At 39.1% G+C, this 24,121-nt stretch overlaps 1 protein-coding gene across 1 annotated transcript in view; it reads right to left on the bottom strand.

Moving 5' to 3' along the window:
* Nucleotides 1-2,055: 2,055 nt before the first annotated feature.
* The window catches only part of ntf3 (neurotrophin 3), a 39,335-nt gene continuing 17,269 nt past the window's right edge, over nt 2,056-24,121 (bottom strand). Inside the window, exon 2 of the mRNA XM_008401435.2 lies at nt 2,056-3,791. Coding sequence (XP_008399657.1) covers nt 2,895-3,791 — 897 coding nt within the window. The 3' untranslated portion in view covers nt 2,056-2,894. The remainder of the gene's footprint in view (nt 3,792-24,121) is intronic.

Genomic DNA, 24,121 nt, shown 5'->3' on the forward strand with positions numbered 1-24,121 from the left:
TTTTCTTACACTTATGGGAAAAAATATTTTGTTCTAAGTGCAACAATCTGCCAATGGAACGAGTACTTTGTGTTCCACTGCAACCTTCTGTATCTTATTGTAACAATGCCAGAACAAATATATTTTAAACAAACTTTTGTTATGGATTAATTTAAAATGACTATAAATCCATCTCCACTGGTAACAGTTGAGATGCATCAATATCTGCACTAGAAACTAGACCAAAAACACTTGGTAAGATTCTTTTGCAGTAAAAGCATCATGAGCTCACATAGTTGTCAACGTGATTAATTGTAGCATTACCCAGTTTGACAAATCAACTTTGCCCCTGATTGATAGAGAGCGGCGTATTAATCAACACTAATGTACTTTGTTGAGATTTAATATAGCAAATTAACACATAATTGATAGAGGTGGGCGGATCAATACAAAAATATCGATGATATTGATACCAAGTCTACCAGTAATACCAAACTTTTTGGACCTTTGAAGCTCATAAATGTCCTTACGCTAGAAAATCTCTTGAGACCAATCTCAGTTTTTTGGCAGAAATGTACTCTTCCTTTGTTTTCTATCATAATGGCTCTAATACGCCATAATCTTTGACAGCAAAATGAAGAGTCTTACTGGCTGAGCTGTTGGTCATTGTAGTCTTTAATTTGGTCTTAAAAATGACCTGATTGTGCTTCTGTGTTACAATTTAATACTCAGGATTGGACACGTGCCTGTGTTTGTTATGAAATTACCTGAAGGTAAGTAACCACATAAACTCTTTTGGTCTGTGAACTCTAAAATGTGGGATTTAATCCTAACAGTGTGAACAAGGTGAGAAATGAATCTTTCAGCGTGCTTCTGAAGGGAATCCCCTCAGCGCTTGTCTTCTGCTGCAGAAATCTGTGTAAACTTTGTAGTTTCCAATTCACTGTTTTTATGCGCTGGATTGAGCTGGTGGCTGAGAAACACCACAGCGGATGATTCACACTTTTTTTTATTCTCATAAATTCTCTAAATAAACCCTCATGTGTTACTTCCAGGCAGGTTTGAATCAAACCTTCCAAACAAAGAAATACATATTTTAATCATAACTCCAAATGGAGTTACGTTCGATAAATTAATAATTATACGTCCTGATGAGTCTCATTTGTCAGATTAAAATTAACGTTTGAAATGAACCTTTACGCAGGCAGGTACTAAAGGTCCCGTGTGCCATTATGTGAAGTCCAGCAGCTGATATCAGCACAGTACTTCAGCACAAAAAACTTTTCTATTTTTTTCAAATGTGACCTTTTTTTTTTAGCATATATATTTGAGAGGTGATTGGAGAAGAACTTCTCTCAACATGTAAAAAATGAAAAAATCCCAGTGATCTATTCTTTATGCGGGCTCCTTTCAGTTATCATTTTATGTTCATTAGACTAAGTATTGTTCAGGATAGTACCTAACCTTTACTTTAAAATAAAAATGCAATCCCACTAAAAACTTTCAACTGTTAAATGGTGTCATGTCACGAAGAGACAGCTAATCAGATGGCACAATTAGCTCATTTTTACAAATTAACTGAGAAATTTTTAATATCCAGGAGATGGAAAACTATTGAATTTTTCAGTTTTTCCCAACCAAACAACGGCCATATTTTCTACAGAATATACACTGGCATCCAAAATGGCAGAACCATCTTCAGGCACAGTGAGAGGGTAAACTTTTACCTCACCTGTTGATGCCGTGTTTTCAGTCCGAGTTGTTTTAAATGACCAAAATCAATTATTTCTCTCTTTTTGGTAAGTTAGCCTGTTAGCTAACACAGGTAATCTTACGGAGTCCTTTCAGTTTTTGCTTTATGTTCATGTAGCTACATTTTTTCAGGTAGTTCCTAACTCTTACTTTTTAAACATTTTTTTTATTGTCACTCACATAAAATTATCAGGTGTTAAACGGACTCACTACCAACTGCCCCGGAAACGGTGCCGTTCAAAATGGGCATTTGAGTAAACATAACACGAGTCACTTCAACCAACCATGAAAACTGTGAAATCAGAACAGATTCGGGAGGTAAGCTGTGAAAAGAAGAATAAAGACATTTATTATCCTCTTACATATGTTATCTAATCTTTGGCACTGTAACAATTTGAAATGGGCCTTATTATTATTTTAAATATAAAATTTAAAACTTTGGGATACATGGGCATTTTTATTCAAAAGGATGAAACAAATGAAACCACAAGAAGCAAAACTTGACCGCTGGTCGACATCACGGCGAAGACACTGAAAAGATTTCTTGTTGCACATCTTGCATTTTGGTTGTCTAGCAACGGCGGGTCGGCGGGATGGGACAGGTCCCTGCTGATGGGTCACCTTACTACGGACTCGTTGCCAAAACGTTTATGGCAACCGTTGCTGCCATGTCCTGCTACTCACACTTCAGTGAAGGCACTTACTAAGTCTCGCTGTGAAGCACCTCTGCAGCCCCTAAGCTTCGCATTATAGTCTGAAAGTCAGGTTTAAGCTTCGCTTCTTTTTTTTTTCTTATTCTTATTTTCATTTTAAGGAATCTTCTGTCAATAAATAACACAAATATATTCATACATCATATAAAGATAGATAACCATGTATTCACTACATGCATTTCATATAATTTAAATAATTTATATGTACAGTTCTCCGTTGCGCAGTCCTCGCCCTCTCGAGTTGAGTTCTTTCGTTCCAGCTTGCAGCACATTGGTTTGAAATCGCATTCAAATGGACCCGAGTCTTCTTCAGATGTGTTTGTTTGGAGCAGAACGTCGTGGTCCGCCCACCACCGCGCCTAATCCTGTGGTGCCGGTTTGCTGTGGAAATAAAATCCCAGAAAAAGAAAAGTGGAACTCCACTGGTTCCGGTTCCGAGAAACTGGGATTTTACGTCTTGCGTTTTCTCCTCGACAACGCGCAGACGCAGGAAGTGTTTATGCGTATCCACCTCCAGCCCACCATGCCGCTGTGGTCTTGCGTCAGCGCGCGAACAAACGTCTGCGTCGTCTTGCACTGAGAGCTCCAGTTTTTTTCGTCGATTCCCCTGCACTGCCTTTCTTTGGCTCTGGCCGGCTGGTCTTCGCCCCGACAGTTCGTCTCGTAGAAAAACTGCTTGACCTCCCGCTTGTCGAAGGTTTTAACTTTGGCCATGACCGTCACGTTGATTCCCCGTAGATCCATGGCGCTGGTTTTGTCCATCACCCACTTGCTCTCGCTGTCGCAGACAGAATACTCCCCGCGGTAACTTCGGTGTTCGGCCTGCCGCTTCTTCCGCGTTTTGTTTCCCACCGCCGCTCCCTCCGGCCCGCCGCTCACGAAGTCGTCCGCCAGGTACAGGGGAGGCGGCTGGAGCGGCGGCCGGTCGCTCAGCACCACCCGCGGTGAAATGTATCTCTTGTGGTTCCGCAGAAGGTCAGAGTTCACCAGCGTCACCTGCTGCTCCACGGCGCCTGCGCTGCTCCCGCCGCTGCGGCCGCCCGCGCCCCACGGCTCGCCGTCTTCCTGGTCCTTGAACGGTAAGCTTGGGCCCGAAACATGGAGGATGGGATCGTGGTGCTTGGCGTCCCTGCCTCTCCCCTGCTGCCGGTGGCTCCCCGGGGTCCGCTCCCTCGTCAGGTCGGCCTGCAGCAGCTGGATTATGAGGGAGTTCAACGGGTCGGGGCTCGGCGGGTGCTGCTGCTGTCCCTTGTGGCTGCTGTTCATGCTAGATGCTTGAATACCATACAGGTACACAAGGGCCATCACATACAGCAGGATGGACATCACTAGATTCACCTGCAAAATCTGTGAAGACATAAAAAGAGAAGAGATGTGAGGTTTGTACCCTTAATATGCCCAAATTGGATTGTCTTTCATTTACAGAGGTACAGTGCCTTTGCAGGAGTGTTTGTATCATTTTACAGCTTTACAACTAAACTGGCCATTACCTTCCTGTGCTATTGCGCTTGATTAAAATCACGCTTCGCAGACAGTCTTGGCTTTTTCCCATTCACTTGGATTCACCTGGTAGAATTTCTACCGAGTCAGTTGTTGAACAGAAACTAGTTATTGGTCTAGTTTCTGCTAGACAAGACAAGACTAATTTACAAGTAACTTTTCACCAAGAAATAAGAGCTTGTTTTAAGTCAATGATTACTTAATATTGATGGAAAAGAACAAGTTCCACTCGCAAATTATTTCACTTAAAACATTTTTCCCATGTTGGTTGAATTGTCATCATTTTATGTAATCAAAGTGAGAACCTTTCTTTCCAGTATAGAAATTTGCACTATTTTGTGTTCATCTTTTAAATACTACGAGAAAACATGGAGGGTATGATTACTTTCGTAAGACAGACCTTTTGAAGAAAACACATCATTTATTTAGCCTTATGTGACTGTTTTCCAATAAGTAGTATTAAATATAGATCATGAAAAATGGGGCTCAGAACACCTTTTACGTCATCAAACCGACTTTGTGCGTTTTCATTTTCAAAGCGAGAGAATAACATGAAACGAAAGATTTGCGTGGCTTAATAAAGCTCCACATAAGAGGTGATTTCAGCTTCAAAAGCATTTAAAACGGCTGATTTTTAACACAAATCTAAAACGTTCGCAGCACGAGGACGTGCCTTCGACTAAGCATACACGCTTGGGAATTAACATGCGGCGACTTGTGTGTCATACCTCTCTTCCACGAAACATCCTCAACTGAAAAACATTTTGCCCGCTAGCTCTCTAAAAGGTTGTTGACATTGTCTGTTCCAGCATCTTAACCAGTTTAAGTAGCCGCCTCATCTGTCGCTGTTGTTTCCCACAGAGCAATGCTTTCAATTCAGCACATTGTTCACAACGGACAGAACCAGAACAATATCCACTGCTTCAAGTCGAGAGTCTGTTTTTTTTTTTTATTCCTCTAAGTTAGTTTGACTTGCTTTTTGTAGTCAGTTAAATCTTAGTTATCTACAGCGACGTCGTCGGCACGATGTTGTCAGGTAATTATTTGTTTTTTTTTTTGCTTTCTTTTATTACTTAATCTCTACAGCTAAAAGACTGTTTACATGGTTCTGAGAAACTTGAATATTACATTTTTGAATTCTAGGAAAGGTGTTGGAAAAGACATATCCGACTTTTTTTTCATTATTTCACTAACACTGTTAACCCTGGAGCAGCTGCACAGTGGCGCAGTTGGTAGAGCTGTTGCCTTGCAGCAAGAAGGTTCTGGGTTCGATTCCCAGCCCCGGTCTTTCTGCATGGAGTTTGCATGTTCTCCCTGTGCGTGCGTGGGTTTTCTCCGGGTACTCCGGTTTCCTCCCACAGTCCAAAAACATGACTGTCAGGTTAATTGGCCTCTCTAAATTGTCCCTAGGTGTGTGTGTGTGTGTGCATGGTTGTGTGTCTCTGTGTTGCCCTGCGACAGACTGGCGACCTGTCCAGGGTGAACCCCGCCTCTCGCCCGGAACGTTAGCTGGAGATGGGCACCAGCAACCCTCCCGACCCCACTGAGGGACAAGGGTTAACCCTGGTTCAAAACGTTAAAAAAAAATCTAAAGAAACAAAACTGCATTAGCATCTGGAATCATGAACTTTGAAGTCATTAATCTCCATTAAGACTGGCAAAAAACTAAAACAAGTGGCGTCCAAGCTTTGTGCCTCGAAGGCCAGAAATGTAAATACATAAAACATGGAAAAAAAACAAAAAAACAAGCTAAATAAACCTCTTTCTGAAAAACAGGGAACTCTAAATACTGTAAAATTAAAAACACAAAATACTGTAAAATTAAAAACAGTCTTTCATCTCAAAAAAAAAAAAAAACAAGACATCCTTCATTGTTGTTTTATTTGGCCGTGGTTAAGAAATGGTCCTGTCCAGGTTTTTCAGAAAAACATCCGCTAATAAAAAACTTAGTTAACGAAAGATTAACACTGCTCTGTAGATGTTTTCCATTTTAAAAATGTATTAGTCTGTATCTTGCGCCGTAATATTTTTATTCCACGTCCACCGCCGAAGTATACAAACCAAATTTATGCCACACCAAATCTTTTTAACCTGTGGGAGGAAAGGGGAGTACGGCGAGAACACCGCAGCAGGTAGGGGAAAGTTTGTCACAGAAAGACACAGTTTAAACTCTGAATCCTCTTACAATGAGGGAACCACCATAAAATCACTGCATTCACTTCAAAAACATAACAAAAAAGGAAATAAATATTTCCTTTGCAACTTTCAGACAGTGCAGAAACAAGGCTAACAGTTTTTTTTTCTGTCAAGCCACTCAGGTCGTTATTCATCAGTTCTCATTTTGAGCAGTGAAGCTTGAAAACATTTATGTGATTTTTAAATCACATAAATGATTTAAAATCACATAAATGATTGTGATTTAATGATTGTTACATTACAGGTAATGTAATGTTACCTGTGATGTAACATTACAATGTAACCTGTAATGTAGGTTACAATGCATGTAACCTACATTACATGCATTGTAATGTAGGTTTTCATTATTCGATAGATGGAATAAATAAGGTTATATAAGCTAATATGACCATATTTGCTTTCAAAAAGCAATCAAAGTGAAACGCAAAGTGGCTTCAAAACTAAGGTAGGTAAAATATTTAAATGTCAATTTAACTTGTGAAATTGTACAACTTAAAATATAAATGGGTTTCCTCCGCAGGGTGGCTGGGCTCTTCCTTAGAGATAGGGTGAGAAGCTTGGTCATCCGGGAGCGACTCAGAGGAGAACTGCTGCTCCTCCACGTCGAGAGGAGCCAGTTGAGGTGGCTCGGGCATCTGGTCAGGATGCCTCCTGGACGCCTCCCTGGTGAGGTGTTCCGGGCACATCCCACCAGGAGGGTCTCTGTCTCTCGGCTGGCCTGGGAACGCCTTGGGATTCCTCCAAAGGAGCTGGAAGAAGTGGCTGGGGAGAGGGAAGTCTTGGCCTCCCTTCTGAAGCTGCTGCCTCCGCGACCCGAACCCGGATAAGCGGCAGAAAATGGATGGATGAAAATATAAATGATACATAAATTCACCCTGACGACACGGATGAGCATGTATGCTGTTGAAGAACCGACTGGCCTTCAAAGAACTCTGACGTCAAACCAACAAAGCATGTTTGGAATGGATTGGAGCGGACACTGCAGACAAACGTCCGCCTTCGCCCCCAGAAATTGTTCCCACAAGAGCTGAAGCTTCTGTAGCCACGAATGGGATGTCACTCAATTTCAATGTCTGATGTTCAACCTCATTATAAATGTATGTCTACGTCAAGGCTGCATAGAGACTTAACATTAACTGGTGTCTAAAACCATTGAAATCAAATTCTTTGGTCAATGGGTTGCGATAGAAAAAGGCATGATAATTGCAGAGGTAGCCAAAATGTTGCCTTGTTCCAGTGTTTGTTCTTTACTTTCATGAGGAAATGTGGCAAAGACATGATTATATAATCATAAGAGGCAAACGGGAACAAGACGAATCACTTAAAGGCCCAGTTAACTGTCAGGAGGTCCCTCGCATTTTACCGTCAAGTGATTTCAGAAAGCCTTGTTTACAAGATAATAGCCGTGTACGCCACACTTAACTGGATAATTGTTCTGGGGAAAATGTATTTTTCATGTGATATTCAGATGGTACTGAGACCTGAAAATAGTCCCAGAACTGGGTGAAAACAGGCCTTTGAAATCCCATCAACCGGCCTAACTACAGATGACTTGGATTCATTTACTGTGAACCGTGATGCTAATTTGATTTGTAAGGAAGCACAGACCTTATTGAAGATTATTCCATGGCGGCTCTGCAGCTAAATCGCTGCCTTGATGACAAGTAAATGGAGCAAAAGCTATATCCTCAGTTCAACGTGCCACAGATGAAAGAGAGACGTTTTTATCCGACTTCTCTTGCTAGACGTCCCAACAAAAACGTCCCAAAAAAGGTCACAAGTTTGTCACTGTGAAAAATGGCATACTTTTTTCCATAATCAATAGTTTTCCAGTTACGGTCTGCAGCTCCATCAGTTACCACATTACAAAGGTGGACTCTAAGTTTAGAGGCTGAGCGTTCTGAAGGGACTTGTGTTTCTTAAGTTGACTCTTAGCAAAGGGCAGTGAAATATTACGGTGGCCCAGAAGGGTCAGCAAAATGCAAAACCCACAACACCACGATAAAAAGCCACAATAAAGTTATGCTAAAATGAAATTCACTGTATGCTAAAGCAGATTTTTGGCCAAAATGGAATTTAAGCTAAAACAGAAGGTATGATAAAAAGAATTTCATGCAAAAATATAAGTTATGCTTAAACAGAAGCTTTACTAAAATGAAAGCTAAACTAAAATAGAAGTTGTGCTAAAACGTATTTGATTTTAAAACGATAAAATGATTATATATTAAAACTAGAGCTATGCTAAAACGGATTTTATGTTAAAAATATAAGTCATATTAAACAGAATTTAAAATGGAAGAGATCCTACGGATAAAGTGATAAAGTATCAATCCTGTTTCAGCATGGCTGTTGTGGCTTTTGCTGTTGCGCTGAGGCTCTATGGTGACCTTCCTAGGCCACCATACAGTTCAAACCCATATCTCACTTTTCATAGGCCAACATTTTGTTCTTGCCAATCGCATTAAAATCCCTATGAAATATATTTAATCTTGTTAAATCATTTCACAGTGTGGACAGTTTTCTGCAGGGTGAGGAGAGGCAGCAGCTGAATGCTGGATTTTTACATTTACTTTCCTCTCACCAGTCATTCCTTTGACACAAAACAATACATGAAATAGAAGACAACTGGAATAAATCAGCGCCGCTAGCTTGATCCTCAAGGAAGGAGGACATATAGCAACCAAAAGCATTCAGCCATCTGCTTGGCAGCCTGTTTAAACACCATTTGTCTTCTGACAGAAGCAGCTTAGAAAGGTCCTGGCAGCAGAGACAAAGCAGAAAGGACCCGGCTTGTTCACTACAAAGAAAGGCGAGGACCAGCTGCTCAGGTGGAAATGTCTCAAAAATCTTTTCTACATAAGCCGTTATGAGTAGGACGTTTGACCTTTGCCTTTTTTAAGTAGCAGATATAGTCTGAGACCCCTAAATACAATCCAGCCCAACATTCAGGTGGACTGACAGACCAGGAAAAAGAACATTAATGACCGAAACAGCAAAGAGGCTGAGAAAATACAGGAAAACTCCTGGAAGAAAGTCTGTTTAGACTGATGTCAACACGTAGACATTTTTTGAATGCATTTTTTCCCGTCACACCTCAAAATGAACCACTATCTAGTGTTAGTCAGTCATAAACGTCTCATGAAACATCTGAATGTTTGTAGTTGTATAGCGAAATATCTAAAGATTCAAGCGATGTGACTGCATCTGCAACAAACTTTAAACTCAAACTTTCTGACTCAGAAACGTTTCATTTATTTGTTTGACATTCAGAAAGTCAAGAGTCAGGCTGCAGCAGTCTAACATAAGAAGTTTGAGGCTTATAATCAAATCCAATATCAAAATCCAATATTGACGACTGTTCATATAAAATATAATGGAAATTACATTAACAAAGTGTTTATTTGCTCTTCTGGTTCTGGTCTGAGTGCCAACAGACTGACTTTCCCAGCTGCAGTGTCACAGCTTGATGTCACTTGATATGTATAAATGCATGTACGTATAAATATAGAAGAAACTAAAAACTACTAATTGATTTGGGTTTATTTCAATTAATCAACATGGAGATGGAACGGAATGGGGGGGAAAGTTTAAAGGGTAAGAAGGACTGGAGGAGAGAAGAATAGAGAATACAAGAAAACATTGTACCAGTTTGCTTCTACACCTGCAGAAAGAGAGAAAAAACCCAGAGAAACCACAGCGGGAAACAACATATCAATTACAACAACAACATCACTCAATCAATCAATCAATCAAATGTTATTTGTATAGCACATTTCAGCAGCAAGGCATTTCAAAGTGCTTTACACAATTAAAATAAAAACAGCATATGACATTGAATAAATGGTGAGAAAGAGATAAAAAAAAAGGATAAAAACATTAAAACCCCTTTTGGGATTCTAACCCTCTGGGACTTTAGTCAAAAACACCGTTTGACAAGGACTCCAACCTCTAGGTTTTTAGTTGAACGCCGTCAACTGGGACTCTAAACCCCGTAGAACTTTAGTTAAACGTCGTTTAACTGGGACGTTTTCCGAGGGGCTTTACATCATTATAACGTAAACAGTGAGAGAAATGAAAAAGTAAAGATAAAAACATTAAAGAGATTTTAAAAAAAGATTAAAAAGGTCAAAACATCAAAACCTGCACTCTAACCCTAATTTAGCCATAAGCAACTCTAAACAACACTGAAACACACTACCGGTTGATAGAAGAGGTGCTTAGTGGTGACCGCAGAATCTTTATCTGAAAACACCAGGTGTTTTTCATTTTGTAATCGCATAGAAACCACATCATTACCGGCTCGTTTTGGTAATAACAGTTCGCCTCATCACAGAGCATGACAATTAGCGAATATGAACTGACTTACCATCTCTCATTGTCAGCATGATGGCAATGAGTTTCTTCAACTCCCTTCCACACTTACAAAAGTGATGCTCCTTACCAACAAACACCTACAGCCAATACAACTCAAAGATCTTCGTTGCCATTTTTCAATTTTCAACCATTTTTATAGCTTGGAGGGAAAAAAATAGAGCCACAAATTGTACAGCCTGTTTTTAAACAACTAGATTTTAGAGAAACGACTAAGATTCAGATCAGGACGACGAGCAAAAGTGTAATGAGAAAATACCAAACAAGTTAACTGCCGTTTGCTGTAGATACAATACTGACCGTATGGAAGTACCTACCATAGAAAACGCATCAATTTAGTTGACTGGAAAATTTAGATTGATTGATACATATGGTGGTGTATCTGTATGTACACAGATTTAATAAAGAAGAAGAATACTACTCAACCTCACCAGGAACCAGCTAGCCGTTAAGTCTAGTATTCTGAGGGATACATACAGTCACAAGTTTTCTTTTCTACTCCACTCTTTATCCGGGGATAAAGTTCAGTTTTCTTAAAAATTTACTCAAATGTTAAGAGAGCTGCTAACTGAACTAAGAAGAAAATAGTTCCTTGTAAAATAAATATGCTGAGGCGAGTTAATCAGCGTTAGTAACATGAGTTTAAGCAAAGCTGCACTAAAATGACAGAGGACTGATTTATGTGTGCACTATTTGATGATTTATTCATTATCTCTAACTAATCTCATTTTGGCAACAAAAATAGCTACATAAATGAATTAGTAAATGAAAGTGACATATCATTGGATAACTTCAAAATTCTTTATTTTTATTTATATATATATAAGTCCCAATAGGGAAAAAATGAAATTATACTTTATTTGTTTGGGATTACAAAAACACCCATCTGTAGTTTCCAAACATGAAAAATGGCAAAGTTTTTTTCTCTGACAGCTGCAGCGATTTAAACGTTCAAAATGTCACCCAGGACTGAATCTGCTATTGTTCATTACTCGATTTGTGTAATCATGTCAACATGTAGAGGAATTTCCACTGAGCCTGAAAGACGAGGCAGGAAATGCACCCAATGCTCCTTCACAAGACCGACAATACACACATCTGAGGTCAACACTGAACCGTTTTGGATCAGTTCCTCCGTTTTTAGAGGACTTTTGTTGTAGAGGGCTGATATTAATGCTCATAAAACGGTAAGATGTTAGCCAGGGTTATAATGGTTTTGGTGTTTTTATTATAGTGACATTTTATCAAATTCAGTTTTAATTCGTTTTTTTAGCATGTGTTTGCTAGTTTTTATGAGGTATTATTAGTCAATTATGGTTTAGTTTTTACTAGTTATAGTACCAGTTTTAGTTTTTTCACACTTTGGTTCATTTTTAGGTGCAAAATTCCAAAATGTCAAAGTGTTGCATTGTGATAATGGTTACATTGAGTAATGAACACATTTTCAAAAAATGTATTCAATTATTATTGAACAACCATCTGACTGGCGTTTTCTCCAAACTTTTACAGATTAGCATAATCACTGCCAGGAGAGAAAACCGCTTGTCAATTTCATATTCATATGCTACATATAATACATTCATAAACACGAAAACAAAGAATATTATATCTATACCTTCAGTATGTTTTAATTTTTTTTTTTTTAACGCACAATACAGTTAAAGTTAGTCTAGTTTCTCCCAACTTATTACAGTTTATTATTATTTCAGTTTTCGTTAGTTTCAGTTAACTATAATAACTTTGACGTCAACTTTGTGGCATTCACAGGACGTGAAACCCAAACTTAAAGCAGAAGGCCATTGATTAGCAGAACGTCAGTCTTTAATCTGAACAAATTAGATTTGCCTCCCCTCACACCTCCGACATGCCTCACTCGTTTCCCCTAGCAACTCTCAGAACTGTCCCGCTTGTAGTTAGCTCTTTAAATGGAGGTGAGACTTAATGCTGACGCCAGGATTTCTAACTGCATTCAAAGCTTTGCTATGGTCATTTAATGGTAAGGCCTCAACTAACCCCTACACACAACAGGGGTGCATACACACACACACACACACCTGTGAGAGGGAGGGCAGGTTTCTAAGAGAGAGCATGTGGTGCTGTAGCAACATTGTCTCAGGGATGTAATAGGTTAGAGGCTAATGTTGTAGCTTCACACCATGTGAGCTTTTAACACCTAATTGATGGGATTGATGCAGATAATCACCCTTAAGGTGGCAACGTGTTAGCAGGAACACTCACAGGTTTCCTGAGTTGCTGCAGCGGCCTCGTCACCGCGCTGCCTTGGCTAATGAGAGGTGACATAACTCGAGTTCCCGGGTTTATGTAAATCAAACATTAAATATGGTGAGGTGTTTAGCATGTGCCAACACATTCTGTGGAGAACGCCAGTGGAACGTGCCATAAAATAAACACGCAATTACCTCGAAGCGTTGTTGGACGATGTGGATCACAAGTTAGCGACACTTTCTCAGCTAGCGGTGTGTTCGTGTGCAACGCATCTTGAGAGCAACGTTTTATCCTTGAGCTGTTTTCAGTGTTTCAGTTCAAGCATAAAATAATGTAGATCAAATTCACACTACTGGTTGAAATCTCTATTTTGTAAGCATGCTGGTCACATTTATTCACTGTCCTGTTGGGCTTTAAAGGGGCAGCATTAGGTGTTTTCCAGGCACATACTGCCATTTTATAGCACAATCTATCAAGTAACTATGCTAACTTCAGTTGTTATAAAAAATGCTACATGTTTCAAATACAACTTAAAAGAAATTTGATTTCGCCTTGAAATTGGGCCTCTGTCTCTTTAAGAAGCTCCTGCTCTTTTTGAAACTCCGCCTTCAGGAAGTCATCACACCATGACTCGTCTATTAACTCTTTTGATGAGGGAATAACATTGAAACATGATGAATAACTAAGAAAAGGTCAATTTTACACTTTACAGCATACCTGGCATTTTCTGTTTCTGTAAAAATGTTGTTAATGTTTATTTGTAAAGCTTTAAACTTCTCACATAACGCTGTTAAGTCCTTTTGCTGAAAACTACAACCTTACCAACATAGGCTGGGAGAGCATTAATCAGGGTAACAACCAAGATCTCCATGGTTACTCTGGAGGAGCTGCAGAAACTAACAATTCAGATGGAAGAATCCATCAACCGAGCAGCTTGAAGCAGGTCGCACAACTTCTACTTCTGCAGCCGCTTCACTTACACCAGTTAAACTCTAAATGTCCAGTCTTGTTGTTACATTCGGCAAACGTCTGGGTTTTTCTTTCCAGGTAAATTGTTAACGCACTGAGAAATATTTTTGCAAGTTCCTGGGGTTGCTGATGTAGATACAAAATTTACCGGATCCTGTAGCGCCAGTGGCAACACAAGTCGCATCATGTCATCAATCTGTGTGTGTGTGCGTGTGTGCGTGTGTGTGTGTGTGTGTGTGTGTGTGTGTGATTTCGGGATGCTTGTGTGTAGCTCTTAAATGTTTGCTGAATCCTACAGAATGAATCACCACTCCTCCAGAGAAGCCGGTGTGCCTTTCACACACAGCAGAAGTGCAGGTACCAGTGCGGTGAGAGCAAAAATTTTTTTCTTGTTTGCACTAGTGCAGCAAAAGATTCATGTCTTTTTTTTTTTCTGGCAATATAACGTACTTTTGTTTTTTCCTCACTTTAAGGCCAGCGCAAGTAAAAATGAGCGAAGGGAAGGATCCTCTTCTGTGATTGGCTCTGTCTGCCTGTGCAGTATCTGCTTCCAGTACAAAAAAATGCACAAATATTTGCCTATGATCTCCTAGTGTTGCAAAAATTACAATTTTGCAACTGCAGCGTTTACATTTAACAAGAAATGAAATTTAAATCACAAGTGAATAAGTTTGCTCGCGCAATAACTCTTTAGAAATCATGAGTGAAAACAGTTGCATGAGATATATTAATAATTCAGTCATGAATCTATCAGCTCATAGATTCATGACTGAACGAGTAGCGCTCATCCTCTATCAGCCAATCAGAGGAAACGTTGATGTCTTGAAACAACAAGCCCCGCCTAATCTGGAGCAGCTACGTATTTGGTGGTTTGGGCAAATTGTAGTCGGGCGTCTTACAGAAGAGCTGTGGATTCAACAGGTTGGAATGACACACAGCTTTTTCTGAACCGTGTGACGCTGTGAGAGCTCTGGTGGAGCCAGCTGCACATTGCCTGGAAAAAACAAACACAAACCATCATCCTAATGCCTCTTCCTGCCATTTTCTTTGCTGTTTCTGCCAGTAGCAACATCCACCTGTTGATCTCCTCTGATGACGATATATTTGGCGGTTTTGCCAATTATATCGTCATCTTCTTTCAATTTAAAATGTTTATCCAAAACTGCTGTGTTTCCGTTAAGCAAATTTATTTGTAGAATTTCAATTTGCACACTTCTATATTTAATGAAAAAGCGGCTAGTCTCTGTATGTTCCAACTGATACTCTCCAATTAGCAAAGCAGCTTAGTACAAGGTTATAAAAGCAGGAGTGTGACCAAGTATGTTCCATTTTGATACGGTTGAAAAACCCCATCCCAGTGCAACATCTTTTTATCGGAAAACGTGACTTTTTTTTTTTTTTTTTTTTTAAGTTGGCATGTTTTCATTACACAAATTTTTTTTTGTAATTTCAATTTGTGCAATTTTAGTTAATGGAAACACAGCTAGATGCATACGTTTAACATGATGTTTCACGGTGTGATGTATGTAGCATCAGCTGCAAAGCAAGAACTGAGCACACAAAAGTCTAACGCATGCATAACCCACTTTCCATGGAATAGATTCTACAAGTGAGCCAATGTGCTGCACCGAATTTATTACAAAAAAATCATCCAGTCAAAGCCAGATCAGAGCATTAACCTCCTGTATGGAGGAAATAGAAAATGAAACCTCTCCTGGTTACCTCACTGTTTCCCCTAACAGGTGTTCCCTGTTTTCACTGATTCTCCCAGGAGACCCGTATGAGAGTCTAACATGACAAACACCGATGACAATGTCCAAACTGACCAAACAAAATTATATCTCAACACAATATGAGATATAATTATATAATATGAGAAATTGACCCCATTTATGTTTGCGCTACAGTTTATGTAAAGTTGAACGTCCTTTCAAAGTTTGAACATGTCTGAACATGCCTACTTTCTACTTTCTGCAGCAGCGCCTTCAATCAGACGAACCCCAACCCGCTGCTTCAGCTGTTGCTGGTTAAAGATGGATTACTTCTGTTCTCAGTGGATTCACTTCTACTGATTTACGTTGGAATTGGAATGAAGTGAAATACAGCTGAAAGACGTAAACGTGAAGCAAGCACTGAAAGCCCAGAAGGTGTGATCCGTATGCTGGTGAGCTAAAGTTTTGGGAGTTTGGAAATCCTTGACCCATACCTTGGGCTACGACTGACCAGAAGAAACATCTGGGTCCGACTCGAGAAACAAGTTTCGTAGTTGGACTCATTGACAAGCCAGATAAATAAGTCGGTAAACAAAATCAGTCAGTTCCTTCAGATTATCAGCCCAATTATTAAGAGTTGAAGGGACTGGTGTGACATTATCCTGTTAAAGATGCAAAAGTTGATATTTTCAAATGTGTGTGTAATCTGTATCTGCTCTGCAAAAAACATGTTCTAAGGATAAGTTCTTCTGATGCCACGATGATGTTGGTGGCTCAAAAGGATTTCAAATCTGGTTAAAAGCAATCTGAATAAGTTTTTATTCAATTTTTAAAGAGTTTATATAGAATCTATTTGAGTTCTGTAAAGGCAAAGAAGGAACAGTCAGAGATGGACAAGATAGCAGCCTGCCTGGCTAACCGTTAGCTGCTAAAAATGCTAATTCCTACAAGCAAAAATAGCTCATTCTTAGCTGAGAATGCAAAGTCTTAGCATTCTCAGCTTAGAATTAGCTAAGCGTCAGCTAAAAATGTTAATTCTTAGCTAATTAGAATTAACTAAGAATTTGCATTGTTAGCAGCTAACAGGTAGCTTCTAAGAAAACAGAAGAGCTTTTTCTGTTTTGTGTAGTTCAAAATCTAAAATATTTACTGTTACAAATTAATGCTTATTCTTTTAAACACAGTTAGAGATTTATAAAGCTTTATATTTAGCTTTTGGCTAAGTTCTTTGCATGAATTTCATATAAAATATGCATAACAACCTCAGTCTCTGGGTGAATCAAACCTGAAACAGGTTATTCTACACTCATGTTGTCTTAAAAGCAGTTAGTTATATAAAACCTTCTATTCCTTAAAACAAAATGTTCCCATAAATTTGGGTAAAATCGTTTCTCAATCTCGTAAACCCAATAAAACACGCATCGTCTCGTCCCGTGAAGAAGATGTCATTACCAAATAGATTATTACCATTATTATTATTGGTTCACGAAACCGACTATCAAGAATGTTGCATACCATGTTAGAACAGCTACTGTGGAAGCATAACCAAACACTCGTAAAAATATCAGATTTTCTGACATTCAAATAAAGTCACAAACTATAACCGATTCCAAAAAATAAAAAATCCTACTTACTTCTGATTGTCCCAGTAAAATGTGGATCTTATCATGGAAGAAATGATTTTATTGGCAGTAACGGGAGCAAGTTGGCACACGTCGGTCTAATTTACACCAGCAGACTGGCATAAATCTGGCAAAGAGGCAACATCATCAGTGCCAACAGTAGTTACTTCTCCACAGGCTGCTGGAGGAATACCACAGAATCGCTGTAAAAATACTGTAAACCACACATCGGGACATTCCTAATTGGAGGATTTTCTTTAGCAACAAAAAGAATCAGAGTCTTCAAAAAATAAAATAATAATAATAACACCTCCACGCTTGCTTGTTCTTATTGTTGAATCATAATGCTGGAAAGTTTGTAGTTAACTTGCTCTGTGTGAGGTATGGATCTATAGGCCATGGAAGCCCTCAGAAAGTTGTGGTCTAGACTATTAGATTATACATCTTTAGGCAGTGAAGTGCTGACAGGACGGTTTCATTACAACGTTCATGTAAAGTTTGCAACTTGCACAAAAAAGAATAGCAGAATTTTAAGCATCCGGGTGATTTTACTGAGTTATTGGTTGAAATGTTGTATGTGCATCCATCAATTGAAACATACAATTAGTTAAAGGTCTATCAAGCTAACCAACGAGCCACAAAACTAACCAAACAAACAAACAAACTGGACAACCAATAAAATGCTTCAACTAGTCAACCAACCATCAGATAACCAATCAACCAGCAATCCTCAGCTCCTACTTTTTTTTTTGTTAAAGACAACAATTAGGCCAAGTGTGTTTCAGTGTTTTCATAGGTTGTATATTTAAAACTCAAAGATTAGTTTCTGGTTCCTTTGATTACACTTAAACTCACCTCAAATAGATGCACTTATCACAACAAAAACGAGTTTTAATGTGCTAAAATAAAGAGATTAATAATAGCTAATCTCTTGATAATGGCATTGAAGAATAATTTGAATGTTTCCGGAAGGAAGTGTGGAGGAGGATTAAAGGATTTAGAGATGTTGGGATTGAACGGATTGTGACCAACACATCACTGTTTAACCTCTGAACTAAAGGCGTCCAGCTTGGTCAGCTTCTCCAGATGCAGCTTTAAATTAAGAACCAGCTGTTTATTAAACTCAGTAAATGGAGAGTATGGCAGCGGTAAACATTAAGACAGAACTTTACCTTTCCCTCTAGTCATAGACTGATTGACTTTTTTCCAGAACAAATCTGTGTTTCTGTTGGATTTTACCATCCATTATTTGACTTCTTTTTTGTCATGTTCAAGCTTGACTTAGCTGCGTATCTTAGCTTTTGGTTGTTCATCCTAAACATGTAAAGGGAGTCGCCCCCAAACAAATTAGCGATGGACGACTGCATTCAGAGCAGAAGCAAGTCTAAACCAGCGATTCTACCGAGGAACTATATTTTATTAAGATTCTGTCTTAGTTGACTCATCACCACTCAGTGCTAGAAAAAAAGAGGCAAATCAATGGAATTTAAATTCAAAGTGTTACATCTCTAACGGTATGTCACTTCTTACAGTGACATTCAGCCACGTATCCAAATGCTACTGAAGTCACAGGTTTACTCCTGATACCTATGGAGTCAATATTTAATATCCTTCTTTTATTTTATTTACAAATCCCAAAATACGCTTAAATTGATGGTCTCAACGGTACGGAAACAAATTATTTTATTGACCTGAAAGTCTGGGTTCTCGCAACAATTACGATGAAGCAGATCAACTTTTGGAAAAAGTTTTGTTTGAAAATAATAGAAATAAGTTACGTTGTGAATTATCAGCAATTCCTATCAAAATCAGAATGTGAACACGCTAATGCTAGTCTTCAGCTTCTGAAAACTACTGTAAAATGTTATTGTAAGTAAGGAAAAGTTAAATCTACTGAAAATCCAAGCTGTACTAGGAGGACAGCTTTACACACAAAAAAAACAAAAAAACAAACTAAACCTAAATAGATTTCAACGACATCTTAATTGTTGCGAGAACCCAGATGTTCGGAGTTATCAAGGAGTTCTATCAAAACAGAGGCTTGACATTCTGACAACAGCCAACAAAATCACCAGGAGTGAGATGTTTATTTAAAGAATACATAACATGTACGAGTCACGTCTGATGTATCTGTGAGGACAAATTTTAAAACTGTGCATGTTTTCGATGAAGTATTCTTAGAACAGCTAAGGTAAGTTAACACATTGTTTAGCTTTCTTAGGCTTAAGTTTAGCTTAACTTCCTTATTTAGCTTTATAGGTAGGACTACACTCAAGAGAGTATTAAGCGACTTAGATCAGTATTAGGAACAAAAAAATAATTATCTGAAGCTGTTGGAAATCTTTCCGTATTAAAACGGATTAGATTTATAATAGGCTGAGCAAACCTGAACCGAGTCTGACTATTCTGAATGTTACTAAAATAAATCGGATTGAATTGAAAATGTCATTTGAATTATTTAAATGAGTCATTCAGTTAAATATTTTTGAATCTACAGGTTTTAGTTACAACAGTAACTCGAATCTATTTGATCTTTATTTGCGTATTTCCAAATGCTAAATATAGCTGATCTGTGATTCCAATAGAAACGACAGTCTCTGATGAACTTAAAAATAACATAGGTGAATGACTGATGGCAACTCTTACAGACGAGTTCGGCTGCCTGTCAGAAAACCTTGGCAGGAAGCTGAAGGTTTATTCACCAGGATAAATAAACTTCTGTTGGGGATAAATCTCTCTGGACGAGGCTGGACTGGTGGTCAAAGTCACATACGCTTCGATTTGGAGTCAATTACATGTCACAAAGCTTTGCTGATGAGAAATAAGTTAGTGGCCATCATAGCACATAAAGAGCCTGTGGTAGAAACGGCTGGTCTTACCCAACTGAGGCAATATTGTAAAAGTGTCACATTTCAAACTTTTGAACCCAAAATAGATATTAGACCAGTAATGAAACCCATGTGTGTTCTGTACAGCCCTAGTCAATATTAATTATCATCAAACAATAACATTATACAGACACTCAGCTTTGACCCTCTCGTTGGAGTTTCACTTTCCTTTGGGTGGGGGGTCTCCACTGGAAGTTGTTGCATCAGGAAAACCACAGCTGTGCCACTCCGAGGCCGTGAGAGGGATGATGGCGTTGCCACGGAGAACCCGGTTACAACCCCCACCTGCCCAACCCGTCCACCCGCCCAGCCCCCGGTCGGGATCGTTTAGCGACAGGCTTAGCGCTGTGAAGCAGCGTGCCAAACCCGGCAAATCCTCCAGAGGGATTTTCACCCTGCACTGTCTGAGCCCGGTCCCTGCTGTCCGATTGACTCCAGATGTTTCTGCACATATAAGCCACATCCAGGTCAGTCTGCAGCGTGATCTCCAGCCAAGCATATGCCCCCACAAATACTAATTCTTCCAACACAGACGAGTATTAAATGTATTTTTTTTTTTAAATGAATAAAAACCCTGTGAAACACTGAGTCAGAAGTGATAACCCTAATCATCCATCCACGTGTGTAATTTAAAAGTTGGCAGTACCCCCCGATGGTCACATGTCATTTACAAGTAGCCACATTTATATATTACTGGAAAAGGTCCATTTTTTTTCATCAGTACAGAAAACTGGTCTGCAGCAGAACAACCTGGCCAAAAAACATGAGGCTGCAGTAAAACACTTCTGCAAATAAGAATATGCCAAACAACTCAAAACCACTCATAACCTTCTTATTTCTCGCTGTGTGTGCCAGCTATGCTACACGCACACACACACACACAGAGACTCGTTGCCATAGCAACCGACTGACTGCAACGCCACTAATGTATCAGAATTCAGCACCAAAAAACAGTCAAACATTTCCCACACAAAGAATGGAACGTTCTGTCCGTTGCGGTATCACGTTTCGGGCTCGATGTTTGTTTTGAGATTTTTAATAAGTGACGTTTGAACACAGCAGTGGCTGATTGGCTCATTTAAAACACCTGCTCTATTGATTTCTAATCAGAGAGATCAGTTAATATAGCACATTTCAGCACCAAGGCAGTTAATTGTGCTTTACATAACAAAAATACTAAATTACAAAGTTATAAAATTAAAAAAAAGCAGCATACAGTCAACATTTGAACAGACATTATATTTTGATGGGTCATCCCCAAAATCATACACATCAAATATGGTGGTCAATGTTTCATTTACTGCGGTTACCTTTTTTTTTCCAAGTGAACTAAACACCAAATTCTGCAGCACATCCACATCATAAAGTTGTCAAAGTCAAGCTAACGTGACTGATCTCCTTCTCCCTCGTCATGTTTTTAATAATATTTTTTACTGACCTGTGAAATGTGATGGCCTTGAACCTTGTTGTCCAGTTCTAGTGTTGACCGTAGCAAAACATTGCCTTCCTTTTTCATATCACACACATTTAAGATTCAGTGTGTTACGTTGACAACTTCACAGCTAAAAGCAACGATGGTCACTGGGGGGATCTTGTGTGTGTGTGATATCACACTGCAGTGTGTCCATAACAGAAACAAAATCTGAAAGGGGGCAAAATGGATACAGTATAGAACATTTATTATTACAGTTACATAACTATAATATTTGTTTTTAAAATACTAGACTTTAGCAAAAATATAGCTGGAACACCAACATAATTTACTATTACTTTTTAAATAAACATACCAGTTGCACAGAATATCTTTTTTCAGCAGTTCTGCTTGTGTGTGCACACACACACGCGCATACACACACACTTCCCTATAGCTTGCCAAATGTGACGGGTGATAAGTTGTTCATATTTCCACACCTTAACTGTTGATGTTTTAGTGATTTGAAATATTTACAAACGGATGAAGTCTCATTTGAAAGCCAGGGAAAGGCCTTCTTCTACTCAGCTGGTTGCCAACATGTGGGGGAGGGGTAGCGTAGCTCTCCACTGTGCTACATGGAGCTAAAAGAAAACCCCAGAAACTCTGTTACATTCCCCAGTATGTCTTTAAAAAAAGACAGATATATTTTTGAAATGTCAACTTTTTTAAACATTGATGTATCTTGATACCCGTACCTGCCACATTTCGTCCGTATGGTCGGCGTAGTTGGGAGTTTACGTCTATGTCTATAAGACCCACAGAGGGTCTACCAGTACAGACATTCTATATTGTAACTGTACATTGTTTTTTTCCTATGCTGTAAATTTGCCCTTGCTGTACAGTCTATTGCTTCTTTTTATTATTTTTATTTTATTTTTTAAACTTTTCTAAGAATCTGAATGTTTCCATAAATCTCTCAGGGCACCGTAACTAAAATGCTAGCTGTGCTAACCCTAAAGCACCAATCATAAACTTTGACTCTGCAAGTGCTAGAGCGCTACACCAATGCAGTAGCTAATGCTAAAGGGCTAACTTGAATAAATAATTATATTTGCCCTTGAAAAACTACAAACCTCGAGTAAAAATTAATTTTGAGATAGTGTACATGTTCTATCTATCATGCCCCTAGATATTGTATTCGTATTATTAAACTATTAAATGTTATTTCCTCAAGTAATGGAGGGGAAAAAAGAGAGAGAACTGCTGCTTTTAAACGGCTTTCTTTTACTTCAAAATCAGAGCATGAATACACGCACAGTACTTGAAGAATTTGAGAAGTCGATGTCAAAACCTTTGACACAGATGTCAAACTTTATTCAACTGATAGTTTACAAAACCGCCAAGTAAATCAGCACATCAGAAAAATGTAACTAGAGGAAACTTAAGTGCACTAAATATTTTCAAAACTAGCAAAAGTGTTAGCACTAAACAAAAGATGAGTTCTGCTATTAGCACACTAGCAGGCATGTGCCTCCCACTTTATTCTATTCTATTCAGTTCTATTGTAATCACAGTTCATGTGTTTTTGAATACAAATGAATATAAAAGGCCCAACTAAAGGTAAGTGGATATTTTTGTTTCAGAAGATAAATTATTTCACATGGTGTCCAAAACATCAGCCATGTGTATGGATCAATTTTTCATACACATGAGACCCATACTGATTTGAAATGTAAGTTTTCCCGTCAAAGCCTCCATAAAAATTACAGTATTTCATTGGCAAAATTTGATCTCCGGATCTGTAATTGATGGCACGCTTGATCCGAGCGACTCCGACACCCCTAAATGTACACGGACGAGCCCGCTAAGGCGTGTAGCTCACCCTGCCACCTCCACCTCTCACCACCCCGTCTTTGAACCCCAGAGGGTGTCAGGGTGAGTGCAGGGAAGGGCAGAATTCCAGTCATAACAGTGAATTACCCTCTGAATGTTTCGCAGCCCTGAGCCAGGTGACTCATCGGCATTCACGGCTGATCATGTCCTCAGAAAAAAAAAAAAAACGGGTTTGTGCCCATGCATGTGTTGACGCAGAAAGAAAGTGGCTTTGTAGCGGTGAGAGTTTTTGTGTGCCTCAGAACAGGGGGGGGGGAAGTGAATCCACAGCTAATGCAGAGGAACGTTTCTGAGAAGCTGTAGGTCAAAGTGTAACGCGTGAGGACGGAATGTTCATCCGTCCACACACACGCCTACAGGTACATTTCCTTCACGTATGTCAAAACTCACACCTTGTAGCACAAGTAAGAGTGGTCTGACTTCTAAAAGGCGCCAGCAGACAAATTTCCTGTTGACTCTAAACGCTGCAAACCGTAATGAGACTCATACTGATTCAGTTACAGCGTCATTTTTAACCAGAGACGATGACAAACACGCCACCGAAGTTACAGAAGCGGACAGTTTAATGGAGAACTGCATCAACTCATATTCTGTTGCTTTCAAACATTAGATTGTGCAACAGTGGATTTATGGTCTTGGCCAGACCTTGGACTTTTATAGCTGCTTTCTGTCCATCTGCAGGTTCACCCATTAGCAGAAACCAATGCTAAGTTAGAATAAATGAGCACATATTCATACTGTAAATGTTTCAGACAAGACTAATGGATGTCAGGCAGCTTTTTCTCTCCTAGTGATTGATAATGTGACCTTGTAAATCACATTTTTGCTTTGGAAAAATCTGAAGCTGCCAGTGGAATTGAATGATTTCACCTTTCAGGATTAAAAG

This window comes from Poecilia reticulata, chromosome 23 (assembly GCF_904066995.2).
Source record: "Poecilia reticulata chromosome 23, P_reticulata-male-v2, whole genome shotgun sequence".
NCBI classification, from domain to species: domain Eukaryota; kingdom Metazoa; phylum Chordata; class Actinopteri; order Cyprinodontiformes; family Poeciliidae; genus Poecilia; species Poecilia reticulata.